The 16,911-nt window shown below is 47.0% G+C and overlaps 1 protein-coding gene across 1 annotated transcript in view; it reads left to right on the top strand.

Moving 5' to 3' along the window:
- Positions 1 to 16,911, top strand: part of ALPK3 (alpha kinase 3) — a 43,225-nt gene that overhangs the window by 11,120 nt on the left and 15,194 nt on the right. Inside the window, 2 exon segments of the mRNA XM_070762943.1 lie at positions 7,920 to 8,037; positions 10,733 to 12,140. Of these exon segments, the coding sequence (XP_070619044.1) occupies positions 7,920 to 8,037; positions 10,733 to 12,140 (1,526 nt within the window).

Here is a 16,911-nt window from a genome sequence, read left to right as displayed (position 1 = left end):
TGAATTTTTCCTTTGGACTACCACAGGGTTGATACCTATCCTGGCCAGGTCCTGATATACACTGCTCAAAAAAATAAAGGGAACACTCAACTAACACATCTTAGATCTGAATGAATGCAATATTCTCATTGAATACTTTGTTCTGTACACAGTTGAATGTGCACAACAGCAGGTGAAGTTGATGGTCAACTTAATATTAACCGCTCTAAACTTGACTGTAAAGATTTAGGGCTGGGAAAAAAACTTCAGATAACATCCTGCAAGCCAGGAAGATCATCAGCACCACTTTAAGGCTGGGAAAATAGACTGGAATGGAATAAAATAGACTAAAATAGAGCAGGGTAGAGTAGAATACCCACAAGATCATATGCAGCAACGTCCTACCAGTCAATGACTACTTCAGCTTCAACCACAACAACACAAGAGCACGCAACAGATTCAAACTTAATATTAACCGCTCCAAACTTGACTGTAAAAAATATGACTTTAACAATCAATTTGTCGAAGCGTGGAACTCATTACCGGACTCAATAGTGTCAATCCCCAACCCCCAACATTTCTCCCTTAGACTATCCACGATTGACATTTCCAGGTTTCTAAGAGGCCAGTAAGGGGCGTACATAAGTGCACTGGTGTGCCTTTTGTCCCCTGTCCAATTGTCTTTCCTTTATCTCATATATTATATACGTTTTTTTCCTCTCTTATATTTTCTCTTCTGTTTTACATATTATCTTTATATATATTACTCAGTGTCTATCCTCTTCAATATGTATTGTGTATTGGATAAACAATAAATAAATAAATAAATAAATAAATAATAAAAATAAATAAATAAATAAATCAGTGTTGCTTCCTAAGTGGACAGTTTGATTTCACAGAAGTTTGATTTACTTGGAGTTATATTGTGTTAAGTGTTCCCTTTATGTTTTTGATCAGTATATATACATATATTTAGAATGATATTTACCTACCTTCTCCAACATGCTGCCTCTCAGCCCAGATGTTTGTGGCTTTCTGAACCTCTCTGATGGCTGAAAATATGAGATATGTGTCATTTAATCATTTCTAATGCCAAATTACTATTGTACACTGTTTTATTGTCACTGTTAGCCGCCCCAAGTCTCCGGAGAGGGGCGGCATACAAATCCAATAAATAAATAAAGAAATAAATAAATAAATAAATAAATAAATAAATAAATAAATATCTTTGCTCCACCTTGAATGATTCACCGTCGCCTTGACCATCAAAGGTTTCTCTGTCTCTTGCTGTCATGCCTAGGATAGACATAGCCCGTGATAATAAGATTGATGCCTGCTGAAGCTTTTGATTTGATCTTCAAAAGTCCAGCGTGGCTTAGGAGAAAGCTCTTAAAGAGATCCCTTCCCACCAGCCCAATTTACACGTTCTGAGCCTGTTCGGTGTGCAAGCGTTTGGCTCTGATGGATACACCAACGGGTTTATGCAGATTATACATTTATTTATCAGGTATTCTCAAGATCAACCCGTATAAGCTCTGCTTTCATTCCTTCCATGTAAGTAAAGTTGTCTTAAAACGGATCTCTGGATGGTTTGCTATGCAATAATTCAGAACCGATTTTATTTATTTATTTATTTATTTATTTATTTATTTATTGGATTTGTATGCCGCCCCTCTCCAGAGACTCAGAGCGGCTAACAGCAACAATAAAACAGTGTACAATAGTAATCTAATACTAAAAACGATTAAAAACCCATTAATATAAAAACCAGACATACATACATACATACCATGCATAGAATTGTAAAGGCCTAGGGGGAAAGAGGATCTCAATTCCCCCATGCCTGATGGCAGAGGTGGGTTTTAAGTAGCTTACAAAAGTCAAGGAGGGTGGGGGCAGTTCTAATCTCTGGGGGGAGTTGGTTCCAGAGGGCCGGGGCCGCCACAGAGAAGGCTCTTCCCCTGGGTCCCGCCAGGCGACATTGTTTAGTTGATGGGACCCGGAGAAGATCCACTCTGTGGGACCTAACTGGTCGCTGGGATTCATGCGGCAGAAGGCGGTCTCGTAGATAACCTGGTCCGGTGCAATGAAGGGCTTTATAGGTGATGACCAACACTTTGAATTGTGACCGGAAATTGATCGGCAACCAATGCAGACTGCGGAGTGTTGGTGTGACATGGGCATATTTGGGAAAGCCCATGATTGCTCTCTGCACGATCTGAAGTTTCCGAACATTTTTCAAAGGTAGCCCCATGTAGAGAGCAAATAGAAATCCAGCTTGACCTTGTGTGGCTTTGAAGCCAAAGGAAGGGATATATGACGTATTAAAAGAGTACAGATAGTTCCTTTACTTACGACCATTGGTTTAGTGACTGTTCAAAGTTACGACTCTCTCAATCTGAAAACCTGTACAGATAGTTCTCAACATACAACTGGCCATTGAGCCCCAAGTTTCTATTGCTAAGTGAGGATTACCCATTTAATAAGTGGTTTTGGGTGCGTCTTATACTCTGAACGTAGCTTTCTCAAAGCTTTTTTTCAGCCTTAATGAGGTGCTAACGATCTTCCCGGCTTGCAGGCTTTTTCATTGCTACTCCCTCCGAAAAAGGTTTTTCCAGTCCTAAGTCTTTGCAGGCTTTTTTTCATTGCTACTCACTCCAAATAAGGTTTTTTTCCCAGCCCTAACCGGGGATAAAATAATGTGCCAAAGCTGGCCATACTAAGGACACTACATTCACTTGGTAAGGGATGGTTGATTTCTCTGCTTGAATTAGTACAGTGGCACCTCTACTTACGAACTTAATTCGTTCCATGACCAGGTTCTTAAGTAGAAAAGTTTGCAAGAAGAAGCAATTTTCCACATAGGAATCAATGTAAAAGCAAATGTGTGTGATTGGCGAAACCACAGGGAGGGGGGAGGCCCTGTTTCCTCCCAGGAGATTCCTAGAGAGGCCCCACAGAGGCTTCTCCCTGCCTTTTCCGGCCCTGTTTCCTCCCAGGAGATTCCTAGAGAGGCCCCACAGAGGCTTCTCCCTGCCTTTTCCGGCCCTGTTTCCTCCCAGGAGATTCCAAGAGAGGTCCCACGGAGGCTTCTCCCTGCCTTTTCCGGCCCTGTTTCCTCCCAGGAGATTCCTAGAGAGGCCCCACGGAGGCTTCTCCCTGCCTTTTCTGGCCCTGTTTCCTCCCAGGAGATTCCTAGAGAGGCCCCACAGAGGCTTCTCCCTGCCTTTTCCGGCCCTGTTTCCTCCCAGGAGATTCCGAGAGAGGCCCCACGGAGGCTTCTCCCTGCCTTTTCCGGCCCTGTTTCTTCCCAGGAGATTCCGAGAGAGGCCCCACGGAGGCTTCTCCCTGCCTTTTCCAGTTACAGTTTCAGAGACTCAGATTTGTAAGTGGAAAATGGTTCTTGAGAAGAGGCAAAGAAAATCTTGAACACCCAGTTCTTATCTAGAAAAGTTCATAAGTAGAGGCGTTCGTAGGTAGAGGTACCACTGTGTTTCTCAGTCTTGGCTGCTTGAAGATGTGTGGACTTCAGCTCCCAGAATTCCCCAGCCAGGAGTGACCAAGGATGAGAAACACTGGTCTATGGAAACACTGGTCTATTGTTTGAGCAGACCTCTATACTCCATAGATCTGGGATGGATTTCAACCGCACATAAGTCACTTGCTGATGCCACCTACTCTTCAGCTGGTGATAATGGGTTTGGGACGTGTAATTGGAGCTCCCGTTGGGAAGGAGACCAATCAAGTTCTTGGATAGCTTCTCTGGGTAACGAATCTGGAGCAGAGTGAGACCAAGCAAGTCGGATCCTGTTTCATTGTCTTGGACCACATCACTCCTTTGATCGTTGGCCCGCACGATCGCTGAAAAGGCATGGGGGGCAAATCAGATGGCATCTCTCCTTGCTTCGGTTTCAGGGCTGCTTTCTGTAGCCTCCTTATTGTGATGGATCAGGGCCCCCACTAATTTCTAAGTGACGAGATGGACGGTGCAGAAAGCATTGCATCATCATCATCATTATTATTATTATTTATTAGATTTGCATGCTGCCCTTCTCCGAAAACTCAAGGCGGCTCACAGAATACTCAATCAGACGATCCAATCACACCATGCATCACATTTATTGGTCAGGGGGGCAAGATCTAATTTATTTATCTATTTTATTTATTTATTGGATTTATATGCCGGCCCTCTCCGCAGACTCGGGGCGGCTAACAACAGTGATAAAAACAGCATGTGACAATCCAATACTAAAACAGCTAAGAACCCTTGTTATAAAACCAATCATACATACAAACATACCATGCATAAATTATAGAAGCCCAGGGGGAAAGAATATCTCAGTCCCCCATGCCTGACGGCAGAGGTGGGTTTTAAGAAGCTTACGAAAGGCAAGGAGGATGGGGGCTATTCTAATCTCTGGGGGGAGTTGGTTCCAGAGGGCCGGGGCCGCCACACAGAAGGCTCTTCCCTTGGGTCCCGCCAAACGACATTGTTTAGTTGACTGGACCTGGAGAAGGCCAACTCTGTGGGACCTAACTGGTCAGTGGGATTCGTGCCGCAGAAGGCAGTCCCGGAGATAATCTGGCCCGGTGCCATGAAGGGCTTTATAGGTCATAACCAACACTTTGAATTGTGACCGGAAACTGATCGGCAACCAATGCAGACTGCGGAGTGTTGGCGTGACATGGGAATACCTAGGGAAGCCCATGATTGCTCTCACAGCTGCATTCTGCACGATCTGAAGTTGCCCAAGGCCTGGCGACATAGGTGGGTCTTGAGGCCCTTGTGGAAGATGAGGAGGGTGAGAGCAGTGCGAATCTCTGGGGGGAGCTGATTCCAGAGGGCTGGGGCCCACACAGAGAAGGCTCTTGCCCCGGGCCCCGCCAGACGACATTGTTTCGTCGACGGGACCCAGAGAAGGCCAACTCTGGGACCTAACCGGTCGCTGGAATTCGTGTGGCAGAAGGCAGTCCCAGAGATATTCTGGTCCACCCCGTCCTGCCTGCTGCCCACCCTGGGGAAGTTGATTCCATAGAGCCAGGGCAGCCACAGAGAAGGCCCTCTCCCACGGTCCCATTGCTTAGTTGATGGGACCTGGAGGAAGCCAACTCGGTGTGTTCTTATTGGTCTGGTCCAATGCCATGTAGGGCTTTATAGGTGATAACCAACACCTTGAATTGTGATTAGAGACCGATCAACAAGCAGTGCAGTTTGCGGAGTGCTGGACTGATATGGGTGTACCTAGGTACACCCAATGTAGCTCACACGGCTGCATGCTAGATTTTGATTGTATCCTTCTGTTAATGCAACTTAGGACATGTTGTGGTTAGCTCTGGCCCAGCTCCTGTCCCAAGGACTGTGGATGTGGGGGAGACATCCACATGCTGCAGGCCTGTTTTACTCCTGGTGGAATCTGCTGATGAAGGCTCCTCTGACCAAGAAGACATGAGTGACAGGGAGGAGGAGAGTGGGGCAGACAGCTCAGAAGGAGATCAATTATCTAGCTCCTCCTTGGATTCAGAACAAGAGTTAATGATACAGCCACGCATGCAGAGAGCGATGCATAGGCAGCAACAACTGAGAGATTATTATCAAAGAAAATGAGGCCACCTGTGGTTGGGTGGGGCTGTGGTCATCAGTGAGGCTGCTATAAAGAGCAGCCTGTGGGTTTGGCCATTGTGGAGGATTATCTGATCGTTGTGTTTCGTGCCTGCCTTGCTGACTTCGACCTTGGTGTGTTGCTTTTTCCCCGCTTTGAAACTAAACCAGAGCAAAGTGTGTTTCACTTTGTGAAAGAAGAAGGACTGTGAATTGCCTCACAGCTGCAAGCTAAGTATCTCAGAACTGATAAGGGACTTGTACCAATTACCAGTTTGTTTGGAGACGAGGGCTCTTTGCTATAGAAAAAGAGGGCTTGGTATTAAGTGAATTTTCATTATAAAGAACATTGTTTTGAATTTTCAAACGTGTGTGTGTCTGAAATTTGTACCTGTGAATTTTCGGGAGGAGTCTACCAGAGAGCTCGACAGAACAGGATGTAAACTCGTGTAGGCTCATGTAGGCTTTTCAGAGATTGTCTTCTCTTCCCACCTGAAGCCTCAGTTGGTGCCAGCTGGACCACAATGGGAGGTGGATCCTTTTTTAAAAATTTTGCTTGGTCGAAGACACTTCTGGAGATAGACAATCCCTCCCTTGAGCTTGGCCCTCTCTGAATAGAGCACTGGGACTGCTTTTGGCTCAGACGGCCAGCAGTCATGCAGATGGTATGATATCATTGTCCTGGAAAGACATCTGCTGACTAAAGGCACTTAAAGGACACAAGAGGACTATGATGCAACTCTTGTTGCTTTGGCCCAATGGAAACTTTGGGTTCAGTTTACAGAGCGTGACGTAGGGTTCTCCATGGAGCAACTGGCCTTCCACCAAGTGTCTGTTTTTTAACCTCGGACTCAAATCCACCAAAGCGGTCTCACTTCCTAGAATGTGAGGATGTTCTCATCCCTGGCCTATGTTGAGGTTGAGGAGGGAAGATCACCCGATTCCACCGCTCTACAAGTCCTGTTTGGAACAATCCGTATGAATAAAAATCTTAAGGATACAAGCAACAAGTTGCAGTCATACAGTCATAAAATGGGAAGATGGCTGTTGGGGCCTGGATGGGTGTCAACAACCTCAAACTTAACCCAGACAAGACGGAGTGGCTGTGGGTCTTGCCTCCCAAGGACAATTCCATCTGTCCATCCATTACCCTGGGGGGAGAATCATTGACCCCCTCAGAGAGGGTTCGCAACTTGGGCGTCCTCCTCGATCCACAGCTCACATTAGAGAACCATCTTTCAGCTGTGGCGAGGGGGGCGTTTGCCCAGGTTCGCCTGGTGCACCAGTTGCGGCCCTATTTGGACCGGGAGTCACTGCTCACAGTCACTCATGCCCTCATCACCTCGAGGCTCCACTACTGTAATGCTCTCTACATGGGGCTACCTTTGAAAAGTGTTCGGAAACTTCAGATCGTGCAGAATGCAGCTGCGAGAGCAATCATGGGCTTTCCCAAATATGCCCATGTCACACCAACACTCCACAGTCTGCATTGGTTGCTGATCAGTTTCCGGTCACAATTCAAAGTGTTGGTTATGACCTTCATGGCACCGGACCAGATTACCTCAGGGACCGCCTTCTGCTGCACGAATCCCAGCGACCAGTTAGGTCCCACAGAGTGGGTCTTCTCTGGGTCCCGTCAACTAAACAATGCCGCTTGGTGGGGCCCAGGGGAAGAGCCTTCTCTGTGGCAGCTCTGGCCCTCTGGAACCAACTCCCCCCTGGAGATTAGAACTGCCCCCACCCTCCCTGTCTTTCGTAAACTACTCAAGAATCATTTATACCGCCAGGCATGGGGGAGTTGAGATAGCTCTTCCCCCTAGGCCATTACAAGCTATGCATGGTATGTTTGTGTGTATGTTTTGTTTTATAATATGGGTTTTAGTTGTTTTTTATTATTGGATTCTACATGTTGTTTTTATTATTGTTGTTAGTCGCCCCGAGTCTTCGGAGAGGGGCGGCATACAAATCCAATAAATTATTATTATTAATTATTATTATTATTAATTAATATTTTCGCCGCACTCTTTTTGACTCGTGCAGTATTCTGGTCCTGAATGGAAGGCAGGTTGACAGCAGTAGTTTTTTTCTGCAGAATGGGGTAAGCTCCCATTCTCACTCCAGCCACTGCCAAAGCAGCAGTTCGAAAGCCTGCAAATGCAAATAGATAAATAGGTACCACTGCAGTGGAAAGGTGACAGGGCTCCCTTATGTCATACTGGCCACATCACCGCAGAAATGTCTTCGGATAGCACTGGCTCAATGGCTTTGAAACAGAGACGAACACCTCCCCTTATAGTCGGCAACGCTCCTTGATTCTGCTAATGTGTGATGTCCTATTCAGGATACCCCCCGCCAGAGGTGACCTGGTACAGAGATAATGAAGAGATGGATCGATACTGCGGATTGCCGAAATATGAGATTTTGCGACATGGGAACCGACACACCCTGCAGTTATACAAGTAAGGAAGGTGGGGAGCGCCTAGCGCAGTGATGGTGACCCTTTTCCCCCTTGGGTGCTGAAAGTGCATGTGCATGCGATATCATGCATGTGCGAGTGCCCACACCCATCATTCAATGCTGGGGGTGGGGGAAACAGCTTCCCCCACCCCCGGAGGCCTTCTGGAGGCTGAAAACAGCCTGTTTACCAACTTCTGGTGGGCCCAATAGGTTCGTGTTTTGCCCACCCCAGGCTCCAAAGGCCTTCCCTGCCACCCTCGGAGGCCCTCTGGAGGCCTGAAAGAGCCCATTTCTCAACCTCTAGCGGGCCTGGTAGACCTATATTTTGCCCTCCCCTATCCCCTGGAGACTCTCCGGAAACCGAAAATGCCCTCCCAAAGCCTCCGGTGGAGCCGAAAATCAGCTGGTTAGCATGCACATGCCCATTGGAGTTGAACTAGGGTAACGAATCGCGTGCCAGTGGATATGGCTCCACATGCCACCTGTGGCCCCGTGCCATAGGTTCGCCACCCCTGGCCTAGCTCTTGGGGGACGCCCATTCGCCAGCTGTCTCTGGGGAGAGGGGAGGAAAAAGCCCGTCTATTGTTCGGTTAAGCTCAGAACGGTATCTTCCGTAGACCATCTGTCCAAACGTCTACCGTTTCCTAAGCTCAAGGTCAAACGCTCCATTACAAACAAGCAGATGATTCCAGTTATTCTAAGAAAGGTGGCTTTGCAAGCCATGGGGATTTAGCGGCCTAATATCTTGTCTCCTGGCCAGGTTGGAGGGGGGCCCTCCATGTACAAAGCAGGGGAGGACATCGATCCTTTTGCAAGGAGCATGAGTGGGAAGCATAGAAACATATCAGGAAACGTATCAGGAAAGACTTCATGAACTCAATCTGTATAGTCTGGAGGACAGAAGGAAAAGGGGGGACATGATTGAAACATTTAAATATATTAAAGGGTTAAATAAGGTCCAGGAGGGAAGTGTTTTTAATAGAAAAGTGAACACAAGAACAAGGGGACACAATCTGAAGTTAGTTGTAAAGAAGATCAAAAGCAACATGAGAAAATATTATTTGACTGAAAGAGTAGTAGATCCTTGGAATAAACTTCCAGCAGACGTGGTAGATAAATCCACAGTAACTGAATTTAAACATGCCTGGGATAAACATATATCCATCCTAAGATAAAATACAGAAAATAGTATAAGGGCAGACTAGATGGACCAGGAGGTCTTTTCTATGTTTCTATGTTTCTATAGAAGATTGACAGGAGAAAAAGACCTCCTGGTCCATCTGCAGGGGGTGGACAAAACAATGGAAACACTTGACATAATGTTTGAACAAGTTCAAATCAATCAAAACTTGACATATTTTAATGTTTGGTTTTTTTAATTCTGTTATTTGATATGTTTTTTTTAAACTACCTTTTTTTAACAGAAATTTAAGGAAATTGGTTATAACCTTCTAGAAATGGCTGACCTCTCAGACTTTCAAAGAGGCCCAATTGTTGGTGCTCGAATGGCAGGCGCTAGAGTAACGGAAAGTGCCCGAATGTTTGGCATTTCAAGAGGTCATGTCTCAAAAGTCATGACTGCTTTTGAAAGAGAAGGAAAACGTCCTCAGCCAAGCACAGGTCTGGTCGAAAGTCGAAGTGGTCTGAGAGAGACCGTCGGACTCTAAAGCAAATTGTTAGAGCGGATGGCAAGACCACAGCTCCTAAAATCACTGCAGAGCTCAATAGACGCGTACAGAACCCAGTTTCCACAAAAACTGTTTGAAGGGAGATTCACAAATCTGGATTCCACAGAAAAGCTGCAAGGTGTTTCCATTTTTCTGTCCACCCCCTGTAGTCTGCCCTTATACTATTTCCTGTATGTTATCTTAGGATGGATTGATGTTTATCCCAGGCATGTTTAAATTCAGTTCCTGTGGATTGACCAACCAGGTGACATGCAGCAGGCCAAATGTTGCGTGAGGACCTGCGCAAGAGTGAGATTTTGCCCATTTTCGGTGATTTTTTACTTCTTTGCATGCATGGAAGCAAAAATATCAGCGAAAATTACCAAAATCTCACTCTTTCAGGCATCCTCCGAGGGAGTTCCAGTAGGAGGTAAGAAGAGCAGCCCTTCGCTGTTTATATTTGTATGCTGCCCTGTCCAAAAAGGACCCCAGGCGGCTAACAATCGTCATAAAATACAGAAATTACAAAATATAACAACAATAACAACACAGTAAAACTCTTTTTTAAAAAAATTAACTTAAATATTAGATTTGTTCATATTGTTTTATTATTGTTGTTAGCCGCCCCGAGTCTATGGAGAGGGGTGGCATACAAATCTAATAAATAAATAAATGAATGAATGAATGAACGAACGAACGAACGAATGAAGGAACGAACGAACGAACGAATGATGGAACGAAGGAACGAAGGAACGAATAAACAAACAAACAAACAAACATGCTTATAAACAGTCATTCCTAGTTCCAGGGCTGCTGGAAAAGCCAGGTCTTGATGGCTTTCCGGAAAACCGGCAGGGTGGAGATAGCACGTATCTCTGGTGGCAGCTGATTCCAAAGGGTTGGAGCCACCACAGAGAAGGCTCTTCCCCGAGGTCCCGCCCGCTGGCATTGTTCATTATTCATAGCAAATTCATCTCTCTTTGTTCAGAGTTCCGGCTCATGGTTGGCATTTCTTTCTTTTTGCTGACAGGTGTCAAGAGGAAGACGCGGCTATTTACCAGGCTTCTGCCAGGAACAACAAGGGCATTGTGTCCTGTTCTGGGGTCCTGGAGGTCGGGACCATGACGGAGTACAAAATCCACCAGCGGTGGTTCGCCAAGCTCAAGCGGAATGCGGAAGCCAAGCTGTACGAGATAGAGCAGAGCAGGAAGCGAGGGAAAGAGAACGTGGAGATCGAACCGTTGAGACGAGTCAGCCCAGACAGGTTCCAGAGGAAGCGGCGGTTGACGGGGGACGTCGGGATGCGTTCCGGCGCCTCCCTCTGGGACAAGGAGGAAGTGGCCAAGGTGCGGATCCCAGATGGGAAGGCCTGCTTTGGCGAAGATGAGAAGGCCAAGAACCGGGAGGCCTCCGTGACCCCCACCCCTACCCTGTTCCCCAATGACTTCATAGCGGGGCATCTGGAAACGGAAGGGGCCACCACCAATGGGGACTCTTCTCTGGACCGCGGGGAGGAAAACGGGGAAAGGAATGACAACGGTTTTCTTCAGTACATTTACGAGACGGTGGGGATCGTGACCAAGGAACGTTCGGCGAAGAAGAAAAAGAAAGAGGAAGGCGAGGCGGGTCCGCCGAATGCAAGCCGAGATGTTTCTCCACTAGAGGGAGACGCCACGCAACCGAGGAGGAAGGTCTCTGTGCAGAAGGAAGCAATGCCTGCAGGGTCGTCCCCAAAAGTCACATCCCCTACAGTCAACGGAGGGCCGGTGGAAACCCAACTTCAAGAAGAGTCCCTACTGCCTTCCTCCCCTTCCAAACCCGAGATGCATTTTTCGTTGAAAGAGATGTATTACGACGCTGGAGCAAAGCCTAGAGAGGAGAAGACGGTGTTGGAAAGTAAAGCAAGGGCTACGGAGAAGAAGACCCTTCCCACCAGAGACCTTCCCAACGTAAAGGACACTCTTCCCACAACCGTGAAAAGGGCGAAGGCAGAAGACAAAAGAAACGAAACCCAAGCCAGGCAGATATCTAAGGGAGTGGCCATAAAGCACGGCAAAACGGAAGCCCCCGGGACAGACGGGGAATCGAACGCCCAGCAATTCCATCCTCCCAGGTGGGCAGCGAGGCCCATCACGACGGAGGTCCCGATAGAACCGAAGGTGGAAGGTCCAAGCAGCAAGGCCCCGGAAAACGATGTCCTGCAGCCGGGCCAAGCTGGTCCAACAAGAGTTGGAAGCCCACCTCTCTTTGCAGAGGAGAAAGAAGGGGAAATTCTTTTCATCCGTGAAACAGACTTGCTGGACTCTGAAGCCGAGCCCGTCATGCAGCTCCCGGAGGCTGGACCTGTGGATTCGCCCCTGCCTTTGCAAGAACCGCGGCATGCCCTAACCCCGGTAGCCTCGGAGGAGAAACAGTGGCCTGGTCCAGGGCCTTCTGAGGTACTGTAAGTTCTATTTTTCTTCTTGGGTGAGGCTGACCTCATGCAGAATGCTTGCCAGCCAGATCTACAGCAACTGCCCGAGTCTTGTCCCACTATTTATAGAAGGGACATGCAGAAGCTGGCAGGCCAGGAAAATATGAGAGAGTGGTCACCTTTTGGGGGGGCAGGAGGACCGATCCCTGCTTTTGAAACAATCAGAATAGGTAGCTGGGGTCCTTCAGGGGTGAAATTTAGCAGGTTCTGAAAGGTTCTGATAGTGGAAATTTTGTGTGGTTCTGAGAACTGGCAAAAACCACCTCTTGCTGGCCCCAGAGTTGGGAGATTTTGCAGTATCCTCTCCCCTGGAGTGGGGAGAGAATGGAGATTTTGCAGTATCCTTCCCCCTGGAGTAGGAAGACGATGGGGATTTTGCAGTATCCTTCCCCCTGGAGTAGGAAGAGGATGGAGATTTTGCAGTATCCTCCACCCTGGAGTGGCGAGGGAATGGGGATTTTGCAGTATCCTTCCCCCTGGAGTAGGAAGAGGATGGAGATTTTGCAGTATCCTTCCCCCTGGAGTAGGAAGAGGATGGAGATTTTGCAGTATCCTCCACCCTGGAGTGGGGAGGGAATGGGGATTTTGCAGTATCCTTCCCCCTGGAGTAGGAAGACGATGGAGATTTTGCAGTATCCTCCACCCTGGAGTAGGAAGAGGATGGAGATTTTGCAGTATCCTCCACCCTGGAGTGGGGAGGGAATGGGGATTTTGCAGTATCCTTCCCCCTGGAGTAGGAAGACGATGGGGATTTTGCAGTATCCTTCCCCCTGGAGTAGGAAGAGGATGGAGATTTTGCAGTATCCTCCACCCTGGAGTGGGGAGGGAATGGGGATTTTGCAGTATCCTTCCCCCTGGAGTAGGAAGACGATGGGGATTTTGCAGTATCCTTCCCCCTGGAGTAGGAAGAGGATGGAGATTTTGCAGTATCCTTCCCCTGCCTCGCCCATCAAGCCATGCCCACAGGACCCAGTAGGGAAAAGCTTTTAATTTATTGCAACCCTGGTCCCTTGGTTCTTCGGTAGGTGGCAATTCAATGGGCCAAGTACAGCCATAGAGAGAGGGGGAAGCCCAGCTTTGGTGTGCGTATGGGCCGGTGTGGAGTCCGCCCTCAAATCTCTACTCTCAACTCCAGGCTTCCTTCTCAACCAGCCCCAGCTGTCTCTGACACTCACCAGCCTGCTTCAACCCGGCATCTATTTCCATCGCTTTGATGCACGTTTTTCCATACGATTCTGCCCATAGTGAAGAAGGGTGGGTGGGTGGCTATGCACGCAGTAGTCACTCGGGGGTTTCCTAGCTGGGGGTCTCACGGGGCAAAGTTCACACCCCTGACTGTCTAGGCATCCTGAGAACTTCATGGAATGTGCGTAGGTGGGCCCTGCGGTGCGTCCAGATTATTTACGGGACCGTCTCTTGCCACATACCTCCCAGAGACCAATTAGAGCACACAGAATTTGGGCTCCTGCAGGTCCCATCCGCTAAACAATGTAGGTGGGCGGGGCCGCAGCAGAGGACCTTCTCTGCTGCTGCCCCAACTTTACAGGGTGTCTTCCAAAAGTAATGCAATTATTTTTTTAAAAAGTAATTTATTGAACAGATTTGCACAAACACTTAAAATTCTTCACTGTCCTTGGGCCTCTACACATTTTTTCCAGTGACTGCCGTGACCGGTATGCGCCCTGGAAGGCGTCTTCGGGGACCTCTCGCAAGGCCTTCGTCACGGCTGATTGGATCTCTTCTATGGACGAAAAACACACCTTGCCACAATGTGCTATAAGTCCACGCATTCCTGGCCAAAAACCAGGTGCCCATGCTGCCCCACGCCCCCTATCGTCCTGACGTCACCCCAGCAGACTTATTTTCGGTTCCAGCCCTGAAAGGAACCCGTTTTTCGTCCATAGAAGAGATCCAGTCAGCTGTGACGATGACCTTGTGAGAAGTCCCCGACGACACCTTCGAGGGCACGTACCGGTCGTGGCAGAGTCGCTGGAAAAAAATGTGTAGAGGCCCAAGGACAGTACTTTGAAGAATTTCAAGTGTTTGTGCAAATCTGTTCAATAAATTACTTTTTTAAAAAATTGCATGACTTTTGAAACGCACCCTGTATGGAATCAACTCCCGCCCCCGAAGTCCATATGGCCCCCACCCTGCTGGCTTTCCATAAGGCCACGAAGACCTGGCTATGCCTGCAGGCCTACAGGCCCTAAATCAACCGCTAGCTTGTCCCTGTGTCCGAATTGCTTTGAATGACTTGTATATTTATTTATTTTATTTTTATTTATTTATTCATTTGTCCAATACATAAATACATAGGAAGAAAATAGACATGTGATAATATAAAAAGAGGGTGAAGGTGAACTTAGAGGAGAGGATACATGAAAGGAAGAGAATATATAAGATAGGTGAAAGAAAAGGAAAGACAACTGGACAGGGGACGAAAGGCACACCAGTGCACTTATGTATGCCCCTTACTGGCCTCTTAGGAACCTGGAGAGGTCAATCGTGGAGAGTCTAAGGGAGACGTGTTGGGGGTTAGGGGTTGACACAATTGAGTCCGGTAGTGAGTTCCAAGCTTCGATAACTCGATTGTTGAAATCATATTTTTTACAGTCAAGTTTGGCGCGGTTCGTATTAAGTTTGAATCTGTTGCGTGCTCTTGTGTTGTTGCGGTTGAAGCTGAAGTAGTCATTGACTGGTAAGACATTGCAGCATATGATCGTGTGGGCAATGCTCACATGTGTTACTGAATTGTTTTTAGTTTTAATTAGGATTTCAGCAGCTAGTTTTTTCCTTGACTTCTTCTTTTTATTGCTGCTGTTATTTGTAATTTTTATATTGTTGAGTCCTTTGGGGTTGGGGGGCATAGAAGTCAAATTAAATAAGTAAATAAGAAATCTGCTTGAGGCTGAGAGGCGCGTAGATGGGATACATTTGGACGTGGAAGGCTGAAGCTGTAGAAGGAAGCTTGTCTCGTATTTCTGCAAGATGCAGGATTTCCTCCCTGGGGAAGTCCAGATCTCCACGAGGGGTGGGGGCGGAGGGGTTGGTGGACCTCTGGAATGTGAACAGATGCTGTTGTTTGTCCTGAGTTAGATAATTGGCCCATCTGTTCCCAGCCAATTGCGTAGATGTCTGGCCTTGGAATCTCCTTTGTTTTCGGTTCCAGAACTGGGTCCACAAACTTCTTTAAACCAAGACAAGGAGAAGAGAAGGGGTGTACAGTAGTCCCTCGCTATACCGCGCTTCACCTACTGCGGCTTCACTTCATCGCGGGTTTCTGAGGAAGTCGATCGGCAGATTTAAACAGCCCGCCGAAGTCGATCGGCAGGTTTTTCAAAAAATATATATATCTAAAATTGTAAATACTGTATTTAAATACTGTATCTAAAATAAATACTGTGTGGGAAGGGTTTATAAACACTTAAAAAAATGAAAACTTACCAAACAATTACAATATAAATACTTAAATAAGTACTATCAGTCAATAAATTCCCCATCGCGGATTTCACCTATCGCGGCCGGGTCTGGAACGTAACACCAGCGATAGGTGAGGGACTACTGTACCCCAAGGTTCAGTTTTGGGACCTTTATTTCTTAACTTATTCATTAATGATCTGGATGTAGAAGTAGATAGTGAGGTAGCAAAGTTTGCTGACGACACTAAATAAATATAAAGCCCTTCATGGCATCGGACCAGAATATCTCCGAGACCGCCTTCTGCCGCACGAATCCCAGTGACCAGTTAGGTCCCACAGAGTTGGCCTTCTCCGGGTCCTGTCGACTAAACAATGTCGTCTGGCGGGACCCGGGGGAAGAGCCTTCTCTGTGGCGGCCCCGACCCTCTGGAACCAGCCCCCCCCCAGAGATTAGGACTGAAGAAGGCCAACTCTGTGGAACTTGTAAAGACTTTTATAGTATGGGAAAACACTAATTAACATAGAAACATAGACGTCTGACGGCAAAAAAAGAACTCATGGTCCATCTAGTCTGCCCTTATACTATTTTCTGTATTTTAATCTTAGGATGGATATATGTTTATCCCAGGCATGTTTAAATTCAGTTACTGTGGATTTATCTACCACGTCTGCTGGAAGTTTGTTCCAAGCATCTACTACTCTTTCAGTGAAATAATATTTTCTCATGTTGCTTTTGATCTTTCCCCCAACTAACTTCAGATTGTGTCCCCTTGTTCTTGTGTTCGCTTTCCTATTAAAGGGAATTAAAATCGATAATTAATCGGATAAGCACGTAAATCCCCCCACCCCTTGCCCAGAAACAGTTTCCTTTGTGTAACTGTTTTGGAATCAATGTGAACAGGTTCAGCAGAGCTTCTGACCCTGTCGAGCGAAGTATTCCGTTGACTTTCTTCTTCTTATCGCTCCCTTCAAGCAGCTTTCAGCACCTGGGAGTGTTTGGGTGATTGGACTGCAGTCTCTTTGGAATTTGTCTGGCCTCTCACCATTTTAGGAGATGGCAGGGGAGCTCCAGCCTTTGATGAGGACCTGACGCTAAGAATGGGGCCAGGCGGAAACCATGCAAGGTTTGGTGGGGGAGCTAATTCCAGGCTTTGGACATTTTGGTCCATTTCCAGCAAAAAGTCCATAAAGGGTTTCCAGTCTTTTATCAAAGTAATTGTTCTTCCTTTTCTAACCCAACAAGCCAGTTCAGCCCATTTTTTAAGAAAGTATTTTTATTATTTTTCAAAAACAAACATGACACACACAACATGATAA

The sequence above is a fragment of the Erythrolamprus reginae genome, chromosome 10, assembly GCF_031021105.1.
Source record: "Erythrolamprus reginae isolate rEryReg1 chromosome 10, rEryReg1.hap1, whole genome shotgun sequence".
NCBI lineage: Eukaryota > Metazoa > Chordata > Lepidosauria > Squamata > Dipsadidae > Erythrolamprus > Erythrolamprus reginae.
The sequence above is the reverse complement of the archived record's forward strand: the minus strand, read 5'-3'. Positions and strand labels throughout refer to the sequence as shown.